The following is a 17449-nucleotide window of genomic DNA, read 5'->3' as shown; positions in this document are numbered from 1 at the left end:
ACCCAAATTATCCTAAATCCCTATATGTTTTGGAGGCTGAGTGGAGACCAGAGCACCTGAGGAAAATTCGGGGAGAATGTACAAACTCCTAACGGACAATACCAGATTCAAATCCGGGTCCTTGGCGCTGCAATAGCATTACTCTAACTGCTCCACTACCATGTCTTTTAACTTTTCCTATTTCACCCTTAACCCATATCCTCTAGATTTTATCACTCCTAACCTCAGGGCAAAAAAAGCCTGCTTGCCTTTACTTTATCCATGCACATCATAATTTTGTATGCCTCTATCAAATCTCCACTCATTCTTCAGGGAATAAAGTCCTGACCTTTTGAACATTTCCCTGTAACTCAGTTCTTCAAGTCCTTGTAAATCTTATTGATTCGTTATCCTTCCTGTAATTAGGTGCCCACAATACTCCAAATTTGGCTTCACTCATGTCTTATACAACTTCCCGCATCGGACTTGTCAGCCACAAACGAGCCTGCAGCTGACGTGGACATTTACCCCCTCCATAAATCTTCGTCCGCGAAGCCAAGCCAAAGAAAGAATAACATCCTATACTCAATGTTATAATTGGTAAAGGCCAATGTGCCAACATTTCTCTTTAGCTGTGACACCACTTTCAGGGAATTACTATATGTATCTACTGTATGTACCTGCTTGTTTACAAAAGGATATTTTTAGAAAATGTAATGCATATAAAGGCATGCTCCTAAGTATAGTTGTGGTATATACCATGGGGCAATTTTCTTTTGAAATTACTACAGTATGTGAACAAGAAAATGACCGAAAAATGATGGCAATTATTTGCCAATCATTTAACTGGTCATTTAAGATATACTACAAAAGGCTAGACCAATTTGCTTAGGAATTGAAGAGGGTTTATATTTCCATAAAAATAGGATTCATCAATGTATCATGTTAATTGAATGTTGGATTTGAAGATTATCTTTAGTCACAAAGAATGTTTTTTGCCACCTGTCCCCCCCTCTCTGTTTGTTATTAATTCAATTTCTTGTCCTTAAGACAATGGAAAATCATGTGTTTTAGAGCATGATATTCATATGAATTATCAAATGTGAGATCAGTAACAATGTCATAATTAGTATGAAATGTTTTTTTTTACATTATGGGTATAAGATTTAAGATTGTAAAGCTCAGGGGAAATTGTAAGAAAAAAAAGATTCTTATGCTTCACAGAGCCATCCAATCAAAATTGTTTTCAGTTTTGGATCAATGTGAGCACATCATGGTTAATGAAATGAGAATCGACAAGCACTTCAAAATGTTACAGAACCTAGATTCTACAGAGCGCTGCCCATTCTAATCTCCAATTAATGCATGCAAATCTTGACAACTTACAGTGATTGGAGGTTGGGTAGATTCCACAATGCTTCATTGGGGAGCCTCTTTAATTGGTTATTTTGTAGCATTCTATTAAAAAGAAATATAAATTAATTATTTTGAAATCAAGGCAATAAATTGACATTAGATTTCACACTAATTGTTCCAAAATTAAAGAATAGACAGTCTTTTGTGATAAATGAGTGTAAAGATATTGGCTGCAGGGGGTACTTGCCTCTCAATATTTGGTTCCATTGAAGTCAACCATTAGATATCTTATTTTCATATGGGGTTGAATGCCTATTTTAATGGGTTGCCTTAGGCACTTGAAAACTCTTTGATCGAATTTAGAGACGTGAAAGATGGCAGATGATAGAATCTCTTGCAAAAAAATAAATTGCTGAAGCAATTCAGTGGGTTGTGCAACATCTGTGGTGGAGGTGTGGGGGTGGGGGGGGGGAAGCGGGACGGTGGAAGGGAAGTGAAATGGTGGTGCTTCAAGTTGAGACCCAGCATGAGGACTGAGAATGTAGAGGACAGAGAGCCAGTATAAATAGGAGAGGATGGCAGGTGAGATTGGGGCCAGTAGGTGATTAGTCGGTCAAGGAACAGTGTAGGATGAGAGACAGATGGAGCCAGATCGGGCAGGGGTAAGAGATGGAGTTAGAAGATGGAAGCAGATGAGTGATAAATGGAAGAATCCATCTAATTTCTTGGTGTAATATTTACACAAATTTCAATTTCCACGGACCAATTAGTGACATCCGTGCTGGTTCACTTGACTTATTTCCATCTCCATAATGTTGACAACCACCTTTCCACCTCAGCTTGACATCCACCTCAGCTTGACAGTGGAAGAATGCTTATCCAAGGTGCTACAATTGATTCTCTTTGTACATAATAAGACAAACCAAAAGTGGCTTTCCCTGTGTTTCATTTGGCTGAGAAGGGAAAATTACATTGAACTACAGCATATCAATCAGAAAGGCTTCAAGTTCAGTGCATTATCTATGCAAGATCTATAGTCTCAGCTAGAGACAAGTAATACACTTGATCCCTTGGCTATGCAAAGTGCAGATCAAAACTAGATTGGCTTCTTGATCATTAATGCTAGAAATTAAGACTTCAGAGAAGCAAGTCAAGAACAACAAGGCAGCAATGCATCTAAATCATGATTCTTATGCAATTCTTTATAGAATGTTCTGGAGAAGAGCAATATGGAGTGAAAACCAAAGCACATTTTTCAAACAGAAACTAAAATTCTGCTCCTTCACTGCATGAATGGTAATTTAGCTGAGATCATCCACTGTCTTCTCTGGTGATTCTTCCGAAGTTGCTTTGAGAGATTGGGAGGACACCCATTGAAATTAACGGCGAATGCTCGTTTTCCTTCAGGGTAATCTTGATGCAGGCATCTGAGATTGTACAGAGATTATGTGATTACAACTAATTATGCTGTTTAAAAGGTTAAAATTTATGGAAACATTATTTCCTTTGAACTTTAAACTCAGTGAGAAACTAACTCAATGTCAAACCAAATATAAATTTATTTATTTAAAGGGAAAGTTATTGGTCAGCATTGACCAAACAGGAAAGTTGCTCAAACTAAACATAAATCCAGTGTCCATGAGTCACATGAATAATGTTTTGACCACTATCTTCAAGGGTTCATTTGATGGTCTTCTACAGAACTAACCCATTGTGAATTTGATCTAACATCATGAATGTCTACATGTCAGATTCTCCTTAGCATAAGACTCCAAACATTAACATAACATTAGAGCCTCCTGTTTGTCATCTTTCTGAACATTGGAGCATCCAGAAACCACATCATCAGTTTGCACCAACATTTTCAGGACAACCCTTCGCATTTATTGTTCCTTTCTTTTAACTGAAGTCTCAAAGCCAATGTTCAGCAACTAGATACTTCATCCAATTAAACACTAGAAATGCTGATTCTAATACCTTAGGGGCTCATCACAAATTACACTCCTTTAACCCCCCCCCCCCCCTCTTCTGGTGTAATATTTAGTGCTGGATGATTTTCAATATCCATAGACTGATTAATGGTAGCTATGCTGGCTAACTTAACTTATAATGTTGACAAAGAGCTCTCTACCTCCACTTGTTAGTTGAAGGAATTCTTATCCAATGTTTTGTTACATCATTCATTTAACCCCATTCCAATTTTTAAAATTTTTTCTCTTGTGTTAACCTGAGGTGATCTACAACCGTCCTATACATGTTCTTATATAAACCAAGTGTTACATATGTATATAGAATTTCTGACAGAAATAGGTTACTTTTGTCTATGCTCCACTCAAGTAACTTCCTGACTTCCCACATCTATCAATATATCCACGAGTTGATTCTCCTTCCAGTACTCTCTTAAAAAAAATTCAATTGAACATTCCAAATGCTTGATCCATTCAGATATAAAGATATATCCTCTGAATTTTCTATCTGACTTTTTGGTGACGTATCCTTTTGCTGTAAAACATATTTCTCTTCTTGCAGGAGTATTACATTCTCTCACTGTCCTATTCCCACCCATATCCTCACCCAAAAAGTCATCACTGCTTCAGCTACTAATGCTCTTTAAAAAAAAAATCCATTGTTAGATGTTTTACAGAGGAAACTCTGAAGTGCAGTTCTCATTCTTCTTTTCATATTTCTGCATGGACATATCCCTCTCTATCCCTGAATGCAGCTGCAGCTAATAATGTGGACTATCCTTCTCCTCCTGCTCTGGCTTCATGGTCATGGTAGGGGTTAGTGCAACACTATTACAGGGCCACCGACCCAGGTGCAAGGTGTAAGGAGTTTGTAAGTTTTCCCTGTGTTTCCCCTGGATACTCCAGTTTCCTCCCACCCTAGAAAAACATATAGGGATTGTTAGCTCATTGGTGTATTTGTGGGGGATAAGGGCTCATGGGCCGGAAGGGCCCGTTACCGTGCTATATGTCTACATTTAAAATTAGTGACTGTGTGACTTCAGATGCTGAAGCCATAAACTTAGGTAATCCTTCTTCATCTTTTCTTTAATTATTCAAGAAGCTTTTTAAACCATATCCTCTTTGACCAGATGTCAGGTTTTGCTTTGTAACATTCTGGTGAAGTGTCATGTGACATTTATGAAATGTTTTAGGGAACAAATCCATCTCTGATCAATAACATTAAACAGGTACAACAATTCAATTTTGAATGCATTCATCCTGATTGTTCAGTTATTGGCTTCAGTGGAACTGAATGTTCAAATGCAAGTCTATGGATAACGGGTACGTGTTCGCATTTAGTTCACATCCAAAGATCAATTTCTTTCCTGTAGGTTCCAGTATAATGTACAATTTTGTTACTTTTGTGATCCAGAAAGCTGGAAGAGTGAAATATTTTACAAACCCTCAAGTATTTAAGAAATCAATTCAAAAGATCTCAACAAAGGTCAAATAGTTTGCTTCTCACAAAATAGAAAAAAAAAGATTTGTTCAGTTGGGAATTCATCAAAGATTATTACACTGCAAGTTGCTACATAAATGCAAGACATCATTTTTTTTTACTAAAATACTGAATGAGTTGTCTTACATCAAACTGCCTGAACTCAGCGCGGGTATAAAAAATGATATATGTGTTCTGACAATACAGGACTGCAAACAAAAAAAGAATCGCGGAACTTACTTATTGTATTAAGTTGATGGTAATGAATCAAACTGAAGCACCCTTTAGTTTTTATATTAACAACAAATGTTTAAAAAAAATAAAGAATGTACCTTGATGATTACCAGACATTATGAAACAATCAGAGCTCTGCCATGTTACTTCAGAGTACGTAAATTTAAATATAAATGACATTGATTTGACAGCATAGTTTTAGATTTTCGATTAAGCCCATTACAAAAATCTTTATTTTCTGACATAACAATGAAACTGATTAAAATACACATGAATGTATAGATTGCAATCAAATGGATTGAATTTTATGTTAACTGTCCTTTCTTTGGATACCTGTGAAGGGATCCTTTTATAAATCAAATTATTCTCATTAAGCTTTGAAGAGCACACAGGGTGGACAAACTGCGGCTCGCAGGCCACATCCTGCTCTTTGACATATGACGTGCAGCTCGAGGAAATATGCTGGTTGAAGGAGATACCAATGATCCAGAAGCTGCCCAGGGACACTGAATTCCTGCAGCCAGACCGGGAGATCCCAGGATCGTCATAGCCCAGGCAGCGTGACAAGGAGAGGGAAGAGGGAGTGGCACTAGAGGAATGGCCCCTTCAGTGGAACGGAGGGAGCAGTGCAAGTCTGAGTTGGATTCTCTTCGTTCAGGCCAGGCCACACCAGAGCAAAGGCCTGCCATTGTGGGGTGTGCATTAGGAAGGTCGGGCAAAGCTGAGGATCCTTTGCAGGGAATGGCCACAGAGGTCAGGAAGCCAGGGCTAGGCTAGGAGAGCTCTGATGAGGCATGGCCTGCCAAGAGGATGGAGATCTGTTCAAAGCAGGTATTCTGGCAGGGGGGAAGCAAGGTGATGGAAACGTGGAGGAGAGGATGGAGGGGATCCCCCAATGAGGAAGTCCAGGTGCCAAGCCAAGACAGAGCCGGCAGCAGAAGGGAAGATCTTGTCAGTGACAACGGGCCAGCCTTGGCCCCACCGGATGGAGAGTCAGCACCAAGCTGCACAGAAGTTAGAGTGTTCCATGTTCCATGGCCCACCAGCCGTTCTCCCCATTCGGCCAGTGACTAGGAAGTGAGGAGTGGAGGGTTGGACGGGGAGGAGCAGAGCTGTGGGCCATTTGGCTTCGCCCAGCCACAAGAGGCAGCTTTGCATCGGGTCGCTATCCGCATTGTTTACTCAGCTGTGGGCATTGCAATGGTGCAGATGTCTGCAAAGATCAGTAGCAGCAATGGTCCTGAAGAGAACACTTCAGAAACAGGAGCAGGAGTCGTCCATCCAGCTCGTCGAGCCCTGCACCCACATTCCATGAGATCATAGCTGATCTAGCCGTGGACCCAGCTCTGCATTTCCTACCCACCTCCCATAACCTTTAATTTCCCTATGATGCTAACATCGATCTTACTGTATCTTAAATATATTTAATGAGGCTCCCTCTACTGCTACCTTGGGCAGAGATAGCCTCAGAAAATCAGTCAGGATTTTGAAAATATTTGGTATGTATATGTGTAATTTTTGATGATTAAAAACTAATACAAACTAGCATTAAAAAAATGACACACATGAATAAATATTATTATTGTCACATTTGTGGCCCGAAATGTGAAGTTAATAAAACATTAAACACAAGTTTTATCCGGTAAACTTCTCAGTGGCTTTTTATTTTTTCCGTTTCCTTTGTTCTCCTGCTTGTGTTCTTATCTCTCTCTCATACCACGTGACTTCCGGTACATCTCATACATATTCATTATCATGACATCCCTCCTTTAATCAGAAATAAACTTTACCTTTACTTACCAATATCCCTCGGAAACATACAAACATCGTAACTAATGGTAATACTATAACTCAACTACATAAAATTTACTTCCTACAGCACTCATACATGCACTTTATGATATAAGATTAAAATACTGTCCCAAAGTTCTTATTAAAACTATGGCACAAAGTCTTCGTATCGTTTGGGCACTTTCCAGTTTCGTTTCGGCCTGCCTGCGATATTGTCGTCGCTTCTCGGTTGTTCACTCTCAGCGTCGGCAATACTGCTCGCCATGGCTTCGGGTGTTTCTGGCGCTCTAGTCACTTCATCAGGAGTGCTGGTAACTGCCTCTGGAACATCATCAGGTCTCTCAGTTTCAGCATCTCGTATTGGCCTTTCAACCTCTTCGCTCGATGTATCTCTGGACTGGTACCTTTTTACACCTGATACATTTCTCTTATACAGGACTCCAGTCGGAGACTTGACTGTCACCATACTGCCACTTCTGGATACGACAGTATAGGGTGGATGGTAATAAGGTGTGTCTAGCTTACCACCAGTTTCATGCTTCACTAGAACATTATCTCCTGGCATGATGTCTGAGTACTTGGCTCCACGTTTCGAATCTGTGTACAGCTTTGCTGCACCTTTCTTTTCAGCATCGTGGTCCCTCATCTCCTGGTCGTCTCGGATTTCCTTTATTTCTGGCATTTTTGTGCGGATTTTTCTCCCAAAAAATGCTTCTGCAGGACTTTTTCCAGTGGTTGCATGAGGCGTTGCTCGATAGACAGCCACATAAGATAGCAATGCTTCTCGCCAATTTTGTCCTTCTGCGTGTGCAATCCTCAATCGTTTTTCAATGGACTGATTTTGTCTCTCTACTTCTCCATTGGCTTGCGGCCATTTCGGAGTTACTTTATGATGGTGGATACCTGTGGTCCTCATGTATTCCGCAAATGTCTCTGAAATGAATTGTGGACCATTGTCAGAGTATAATGTAACAGGTAATCCATATCTTGCGAATATCTCTGCTAACGCTTGTATTGTTTTTTCAGTGGTTGTGGACTTCAACACCACGTACTCATAGTATCTGCTGTAGTAATCTATCACTACCATAATTGATTCACCCGTCGGTAAAGGTCCAAGAAAATCAACAGCTACGTCGAACCATGGTCCTGTCGGAAGTTGCGTACTCTGGATCGGTTCTGGCGGATTACTCCTACTTGTGATTTGACATCCGTGACAAGTTTTAACAAATTTCTCGGTGTCTTTATCACAACCTGGCAACCATACCTTGGTTCTGAGGTTTTGCTTGGTACCAACAATACCTAGGTATCCTTCATGCGCTAAGGATACGATCTTCGGTCTCAATCTTTGCGGAATCACCAATCTGCAACCTCTCAATACACACTGTCCGATGCAACAAAGTTCGTCTCTAATGGGAATGTAAGCCTTGTGAGTACACTTGTCCCATTGTCCACTCTGTATGCATTCTCTTACTTCCATGAGTTCTGGATCATGTTCGGAATCTCTCTCGACTTCCTTCATAGTCACAGCTTTCGGTGTCGACTGAATAGCTACGAAGCGTACAAAGCTCTCTGTTTCTGTTCCCATTTCTGACTTGGATTGTGGACCTCCATCCTTCAAAGGTTTGCTTTCCCTGCTATGTGGATTACTTTATATTTGTAGGGTTGTAGTCTGAGTACCCATCTCTCTATTCTGGCACATGGTTTGGATCTAGGTGCATAGATCACCTCTAATGGCTTATGATCTGTGATGAGTTCAAATTCAATGCCGTATAAATATGCATGGAACCTCTCACAGGCCCATACAAGTCCGAGTGCTTCTTTCTCTGTCTGAGAGTATCTTCTTTCCACATCTGATAACGATCTGCTGGCATAGGCAATGATTCTTGGTCCTCCATCATGCATCTGGACCAACACGGCTCCTAAACCAACTGGGCTGGCATCCGCTATGACTTTGGTTGATGCTGCCGGATCGTAATATCCAAGAGTTTTTGCATCTGTCAGGCTTTGCTTCAGCGCTGTGAACGCTTTCTTCTGCTCAGATCCAAAATGAAATGGTAGACCTTTCCTGGTTAGTTTTCTTAGTGGTTCTGCCACTGTAGCGAAATTAGGAATGAACTTTGCACAAAAATTGACTAATCCCAGGAAACTCCTCACCTCTGTTGCGTTCTGAGGTGCACGTGCCTCTGCAATAGCTTTCACCTTGGCCTCTGCAGGGTTTAGTCCTTCCCCTGTAAGTCTGTGTCCCATGAAGTCCATTTCTGACACACCGAACTGGCACTTGTTTCCATTCACGGTAAGGCCTGCCTCCTGTAGTCTAGATAGTACATGCCTCAACCGTTTGTCATGCTCTTCCTTCGTTGGTGCATCAACTATGATGTCGTCAGAAATGTTGGCAACTCCAGGAATGCCTTGAATCACTCGATGGATTTCATACTGGTAGATCTCCGAAGCTGCATAAATTCCAAATGATAGTCTCTTGTAACGATACAATCCACAGTGAGTCACAAATGTAGTTACATCTCGGGAACCTGGATCCAGCTCTAATTGATGATAGCCCCATTTCAGATCAATTTTTGAGAATACTTTGCTGGTAGTTAGTTCCTGAAGTATTTCCTCCACCGTTGGTATAGGGTGTCATTCTCTAATTATTGCTTCATTGGCCATTCTCATGTCAACACATAGTCTTATGTCACCCTTTGGTTTGGGCACAATCACTACGGGACTGACCCATTGTGTCGAATGTTCCATTGGTTCAATAATGTCTTGTTCGATCAATTCTTTAATTTTGGCTTCGACTTTCCCACGAAGTCCAAACGGAGTTCGGCGCATTGGTTGTGCCTTGGGTTTGACCGTTTCATCTACCGCTAACTTCAATTGTCGACCTTTCAGCTTTCCTACTCCTTGGAAGACTGCGGGGAATTCTTGCTTCATATCCTCGTATGACTGAATTGAATTGACACAAGCTCCAATATGAAGTATTGCCAGGTCTTGCGCTGTGCTTCTACTCAGCAATGGTTCTCCCCTCTCTTCTATGACCATAAACTCTGCTTCGGTGTACTTATCTCCAGCTTCAACAGTTGCAGTAAAACATCCAATGGTCTGCAATGGCTTTGTTGCTGTGTATGGATACAGTTTCTTGGAACACTTCTTTGAGGTACAGATGATCTTTTTCCTTTTCAACTTCTCCCATAAATGTCGATCAATCACATTACTGTCACTGCCTGAGTCTACAATGACCTGCACTGTCACTCCACCAATGATCACTGGGACCTTCTCATGATGTACTTCATTCAACGTAAATTGGTAACAACTCTGTTCCTCCTGGGTATCATCATCGTCACCGTCTATCTGGCGAATGGTATCTTTCTTTCCAGGATACTTTCCTTTCCCCCAGTCTTTGCCTTTGGAAGTTGTACTCTTCCTCTTCTGGTCTGCATTGGACTTGCTTTTGTACTTCTTTGCAAAGTGGTCCTTGCCTCCACACTTTCTGCAAACTTTGCCTTTGGCCGGGCAATATGGGTCTTTTCCAAAGTGACCTTGGTTTCCACATCGATAACACTCCACATCCTGTGTCGACGTATATCTTGGCTGATTATGGCGATGTGAGAGCCTCTTAATTTGCTGGCTTGAGTTGTCTCTCAGGGTCATGGTATGAAATTGCCCTTCAACAGCCTCTAATGCAGCAGCAATGGTTAAAGCATCGGTGAGTTCCAACTCACTCCCTCTTTCCAGTAGACGTCTTCTGAGTTTATCTGATCTGCAGTGTTGTACGACTTGATCCAATAATTGGTTGTCCAAATCAGCTGGCATGTAATTGCATCCAACAGCTAGCTGGCGTAGTCTCGTCACGTACTGAGCAATTGTCTGGCCATCTTCTTGTCTCGTTCTCCGAAACAAATGGCGTTGAAATGTAGCATTCGGTGTCACTACATAATGTGCATTTAATGCATCTACCGCTTTCTGGTACTCATCCTTTCTTCCAGTATTCAAAAGTGTTTTAAATGTTGCCCGAACTGCAGGTCCAGCAGTGAAAAGAAGTAACGCCCTTCTCTGCGCTTTTTGTTCAACTGTACCGGTATCTAGAAATAGGCCACGACTGTCGGCGTAGGATTCAAATTCTTCCAGCCATGCCTTCCACTTCACACTTACAGTGCTTGCATCACCCGTTGGGTCAAAATGAGCAATTCCACTATGTGTTAGAAAGTCACCGTCTGCACCAGCCATGAGGAAATATTCCAGCCCCAAAAGTTCTAAGCAAAGAGAAAATTCTTATCACCTTGAAGTTGTCTGTAAACCTCTGTAATCTTGTTTAGTCTTTAATTTTCTTCAAGCTTCTTTCATCCTCGTCACCAATGTCACATTTGTGGCCCGAAATGTGAAGTTAATAAAACATTAAACACAAGTTTTATCAGGTAAACTTCTGAGTGTCTTTATTCTCCCGTCTCCTTTGTTCTCCTGCTTGTGTTCTTATCTCTCTCTCATACCACGTGACTTCCGGTACATCTCATACATATTCATTATCATGACAATTATGTACATGTATTTCTTAATATTTATATTCAACTTTTGCAACAAATTATGCAAAATATTTTTTCATGTCTTGCAGTTCTCAAACATCTGAAGTTTATCGTATGTCGTTCGTACATTAAGCAAGTTTGGCCACCCCTGTTTGGGGTGTCTGATGGCCCATTGCTGTCTCTTGGAACTTCCCCCTGTTGATCCAAAAATATCAAGGGAATAAGCTGACAAACAAAGTGAATAGGAAAACAGAATTTTATCCAGGACAGAGTCCATTCTAAGAGAAAGAGATTTATGCTCAATGGAGATATCTGTGGCTCTATAACTTAAATGTTGGTGCAATTATTTTTCTTAAGAATACTTTATTACTTGTAGCTTAAGCCTGAAAAGTCACTCTGTGCTATTAACTAATGTACAGTAACCAAATCTGTGCAGCAGAAATGCCTTTCATTATCTCCCCATTTTAAAGGTCTCACGATCAAAGAGTTGGAGTTCAGATTTCAGGATCAGAAAGCTGTTTTCTTCCATTCGTTCTTTCATCTTTTCCATTTCCCTTTGTTTCCCTGCACTTATATTGCATTCTTCACAGCACTGTAATTTGTTTTCTTTTCCATCTTAACTCTAGTCAACATTAAATCAAAATACTTGAAAGGAGAAAAGGTAACACACCTCATTGGAGAAAGTTTGTTTATTTGCAGTGCTAACATTTTTCCCAATCTTCACCAAAGAAGGTGACATTTGGAATTTTGGAGGGATCCAATACTTTTTTTTAAGTGAGAACTCTCAATACATAAGCTGGAACAAATCTAAATTCTTTCAAATTTATCAAAATCCTTTGAAAGTTTGATTTCAAAATAATGAACATTGTGAAACAGGTAATTGTCCACAAACCTGAGATAATTTAATTAGCACTATTTACACAGGTTAAGACGCTAATTTATAAATAGAAAATACAGGAAACACTGAATTGAACAGGCAGAATCTGGAGTGAAACACGGAAGTCTGCAGACACTGTGACTGTAGTAGAAATAAACAGTAAATGCTGGAGGAACACTGCTGGTCGCGCAGTGTCGATGGGAGGTAAAGATTTATTACTGACGTTTCAGGCCTAAGGTACAGGTACACAATCATTTATCCAAAACCCTTGGGGGACAGTGTGTTCTAAATTTTGGACTTTTTTGGATTTCGGAAAGCCAGATTTAAGCCCACTCAAATTATGCTGCCGTATCGACCCCCACCCCCTTCCAGTCGCTGCCATCTTCCCCCTCCTCGCCCGCCCGACTTGCATTGCCGGTCTCTTGCCCGTCAAGTCGCGCTGCCGGTCTCTCGCCCAGCTGACTCGCACTGCCGGTCACTCCCCCACGCCCGCCCGATTTGCGCTGCTGTCTTTCTCCCCACTTGCCGGATTTTGGAGCTTTCTGGATTTTAGATGTCTGGATAAAGGATTGTGTACCTGTACAAGCAAACAGCAGCTTCTCAAAAAAGATTGAGGGAGAAAGGTGGAAGAATGGGAGAGGGGGTTGTCCAGGCTAACAAATAAAATATGTTAATTAGATATGATAAGGGGAAAGGTGAGAATTGATTTTGACTCTGTGGTGTTTTTTAGACTGCAATATCTAAATGTCATAGAAATCGCTGAAAAACAATTAACATAATTACTGCTCATGTGGTCATTCACACTGGGCGCCTTTATAGACTGCAAGTCCCTGAGGGCAACAGTCCCGGTGGTTGGACGTTCAGTAGAACAAATAACCGACAATGAATTTTTCCAGTACGATTTACACTGCAGGCTTGCTCCAAAAAGTTGAAGGGGTCCTACAGGATGAATCGCGGTGCAGGAATTGACTCAAAATTCCTGCACATTCCTTTTTAGACTGCCAGTGCAGCGGCAAAATTCCTTGACTGTGCCGTTACGTGCCTGCAGTCTAAAAACCCTTTGTGAACAGAGGGAAAAGAGGAGAGAGAGACACACACACACACAGACAGAGAAAGGCAGACCTGGGGGGGATAGGAGACAGGGGAATAAAAAGGGGAGTGAGGATTCAACCAGAGACTTGAATGTTAATGCCATTTGTTTGGATGGTGCCCAGACGGAAGATGAGGTGTTGTCCCTTCAATCTTCGGGTGTTCTCAGTCTGGCAGTGCTTGAGACCATGGACAGACAGGTCAGCAAGGGAATTGAAATGCGTGGCCACTGGGAGATCCGTGCTACTGTGGCAACAGAGCAGAGCTGCTCAGCAATGCGATCTCCCAGTCTGTGCACAGTCTCACTGATGTAGAGGAGACCACAATGGGAGCACTGGCTTCAGAAACTGCAGCCAGCAGTGAATGTTTCACACCTGGGACAATTTACCGTAACTGCTAAACCACTGCTAGCTTTAAGATGGTGAAATAAAGTGGTTCAACTAAGTCTGGCGAGCTGGGAGTTGGATTTCTGTGACATTCAGATATCTTCTCAGTAGATGCCTAAATAAGCTAAATAAACATGTATAACAAGTCCACATGACATACAAAGGCCCAACAACAATTGTTAATTGTTGTCCTGAGTTGTAAGTCACAGTGGGTGTCCTGTGTGTCCAAAACAATAAATAAGATGACAGTTTTAAAATGTGAGTTTTACATTTTACTTTTTTACGGGTATTCCTCAAGTTTATCTGATTCCGCCTTTGATGTTAATGGGTAATCCTACCATTCATCTAAATATTAGTAGTCCCTGAATCTCTGTCATAGTATACCTGAGATGAAAATTCAAATAATGATACCTAGATGAATCTGAGAGAGTTAAAATTATTCAAAGGTCCATCTTTTTTGGTGCAATGACAGGGCTTTCAGCCAAACTGAAAGGATAGCAAATGAAAGGAAAGGTATGAATTAAAATTATATACAAAATACCTTTGCTGGAAAATGGCCTGCTGTTAAAAAATCAGGCCTATAATGTGTCATATATCAAGCGACATGTTTCTCCTAAAATACTGCCTATATCACAAATTATTTTCAGTGGAAGTAGGTTAGAGCAGTAATTCAATGGTAAATTAAACTCTTAACATATATTTGAAAACAAGCCCAACGATAAAATTAACAAAAGATGTAAATGCTATCAAGTCAGCCAACATCCTTTTAAATTTTTTTATAACTTCAAAGGCACTCTTTACAAACGATTGTAGCTGCAGTTGATAAGAGAAAATGAATTAATTTTCTGTTTATGGACTGATTCCATATTTGTTATTAGATTGGGCAAAATCAATTTCTAATATTAATATAGCTATAGAAACTATTGAAATTGTAATTCAGATTAAAGAACAAGACGAGGAGGTTCTCAGAATTCTATCCCCCTTCAGCATTTCAAATTAAATGGACTGATATTTCTAAAGATGTTTTCAGGTGATACAAGTGACTGATACTTACAAGACTTTCAAATTGTAGAGACCAGTAAAAGTATCAATGGGGATTTGTGCAAGGTGATTTCCAGACAGCCGTCTGCAAGAAAACAGAAATAGAGCCATGTGTGTTTAATCTAGGTAAAATAATTCTCTATGAAAACAGCCAATTGGTTACATTACCAGAAATGCAATACGAGGAACAGGTGTGCAAGCTAACCATAACCAGATTTCCATAATATTTTGAAAAAGGGTAAACAGAGATTTGTACATAACATATAATCAATAATCAGTGATGTATATTCATGACTGAAAATATTTAACAATGTGCACCCTAACTCAACCACTCCAAGTTATTTTTTTTTTGCATTTTTTTGGATATACAAGAGATAGATCACCATGGCAGAATAATCTGTACATTATAATAGTGCAGTCTTGGATCAATATTTGCCTGGAGATGACTTTGTCCAAATCTATCAGTAAATACTTCTTTTTGAAATGTCACCCCCATGCAAAGGATAAAGGACTTTTACCCTTGGTATTACCAAAAACAATGGTGAAAAGACTAATTTAAATTTCAGTAGATGGTTCAACTTTGTTATTTCTTGGCCGGCTTTCAAAATGCACACTGTAAACACAGGTGCACCAGAAAGGATATCTTTTAAGGTTTGTTTTGTTCATAAAAAACCTCTGGAACACAAGTTCAAATCCAACTGAAATCTCTGATAATTCTATGGAAGTAATTTATCATTGTTTATTACTGATTAGTTTATAGCTCATGATGGAAGTGGCCACTGGAATAGTTAGTTTTGACTGTGAGGATTATTGAACACAGAATATTTCAGGTACCATACCTATTTGGTTATGGAAGCTCTCATAGCAATTTTTACTGCGAATCACACTCATTATATACCTTGTATTAAATAAATATAGTTCAAAGTTCAAACAATGAACCACAGGCACTGCCTTACTTTCACTCTCTTTTGCACTATTGTTTTATTTATTTTGTAAGGTGGTTTATAGAAATGTTTTCTGTGTAATGTTCCCTCAGAACAATGAATTTCATGACATGTTCATGACAATGGATTCTGAATTTATCAATTAAAATCTATTGTACCATTGAAGCTAACTGGTTGGGTCAACTCCTTTTGGGCTGACACACTTTAGCATGTCATGTTCATTTAAACGTAAGTAGGTTTTGATGACTGGATGATTCTCTCCAGTTCCCAAAGCTCCACTCTGTTAATTCAGGAATATTAGTCCAGGGTCATGTATAGTTACCGATGTTCCAAATGTTAAGGACAATAATTAAACCATGAATCTGACCAGCTAAGGCCTTTCCCAGCAGGATGTTTGTACTGACTGTGAATAAACACATTTTAACAGCAATTTTAGACCAATGCAATCTCCTAAATTGACCTGTAACATATGCTTGTAATGAATGTATTTATGTTCTATGGAACAGCTTATCTATGTAAAATCAATAATTCAATCTTTGTGCAGATACATAACAAACTCAACTTTTGCTGAATACATTGTGATTTACAAATATTCTTTCAATCAAAGTGTACATATTGTGCGCACTTCACGGGCAATCGAAAATACATTCATTTAAATGAAGGTGAGGAGCTGCAAAATATAACCAGCAGTGGAGAGATAAAAAATGAATTATGATGGCAAATCATCTTGCCTGGTGATAGCTGACAGGCCCTAGAAGTCACATGAAGAAACAATTACCCGAGTGTTGTAGGCTACCATTAGAAGCACAGTTTACAAATGTAAAGAAAAATACCCCTGCACTAAAATGGATGTATTATATTTCAGTTGTGGTCCATCAAAGACTTCTACTACTAAAAGATGATATGTACCCATATTCTTATCGTCAAATAGGACACAAAAACAAGTTGTTGTAGGGATCGTATTTCTTTCACAGCACAATTAAAATGGATAAGATTTTTTATTTTATTACATTATAAGAGCAGATAAAATAGATGGTAAAAAGGTGGCAAGTGCAACTTTTGGTAAATACAGAACAATGGAACACAACAGCACAGAAACAGGCACTTCAGGCCATCTAAATCCATGCTGATCTATTATTCTGCTTCACCCGGACCATTGTCTTCCATACTCCTCCCATCCATCAACCTATCCATATTTTTCTTAAATGTCAAAATCCAGCCCACATTCACCACTCCAGCTGGCAACTCATTCAACCCGCCCACCACTCTCTGTGTGAAGGAGTTCCTCCTAATGTTTCCCCCAAACATTTCACCTTTCACTTAACCCATAACCTCTAGTTTGTGTCTCACCTAACCTCAGTGGGAAAAAAGCCTCTATCCATATCCCTCATAATTTTATATACCTCCTATTCTTCCATGCTCCACGGAATAAAGTCCTAACCTGTCTAACCTTTCCCTGAAACTCAGTTCCTCAAGTCCCAGGGCAACATCCTTCTAAATATTCTCAATGGGAAACAGCAACCAAAGAAGGTGAACACAATATAAATGTAAAACAGGACTCGAGGGAGAGCAGCAGAGCTTCTTCAAGCTGGAAATACCCATGGAGAGGTGGCAGTTGTAATGGATTTGTGTTAATAGTAATATTTAGGTTATTGTTAAGCTATATATCTTATAAATATGTATTCTTAGTAAGTTGTGGGCTAGTACAGGGTGATACATAGGTCAGCACATTTATAGATTGAAATCAGAAAGAGTGCTTATTTTCAGAGTCGACGTCTATTAGAAAGA

General features: G+C 39.9%; 1 protein-coding gene across 1 annotated transcript in view; it reads right to left on the bottom strand.

Annotated features, from left to right (window-relative positions):
* Positions 1-17449, bottom strand: part of LOC138765041 (leucine-rich repeat-containing G-protein coupled receptor 6) — a 302015-nt gene that overhangs the window by 128080 nt on the left and 156486 nt on the right. The window contains exons 3-4 of the mRNA XM_069941695.1: positions 14731-14802; positions 1366-1437 (exon numbers count right to left, since the gene is read on the bottom strand). Of these exons, the coding sequence (XP_069797796.1) occupies positions 1366-1437; positions 14731-14802 (144 nt within the window). The remainder of the gene's footprint in view (positions 1-1365; positions 1438-14730; positions 14803-17449) is intronic.

This window comes from Narcine bancroftii, chromosome 5 (genome assembly GCF_036971445.1).
Source record: "Narcine bancroftii isolate sNarBan1 chromosome 5, sNarBan1.hap1, whole genome shotgun sequence".
In the NCBI taxonomy this organism is placed as follows: domain Eukaryota; kingdom Metazoa; phylum Chordata; class Chondrichthyes; order Torpediniformes; family Narcinidae; genus Narcine; species Narcine bancroftii.
This window is presented reverse-complemented; position numbering and strand designations above follow the sequence as displayed.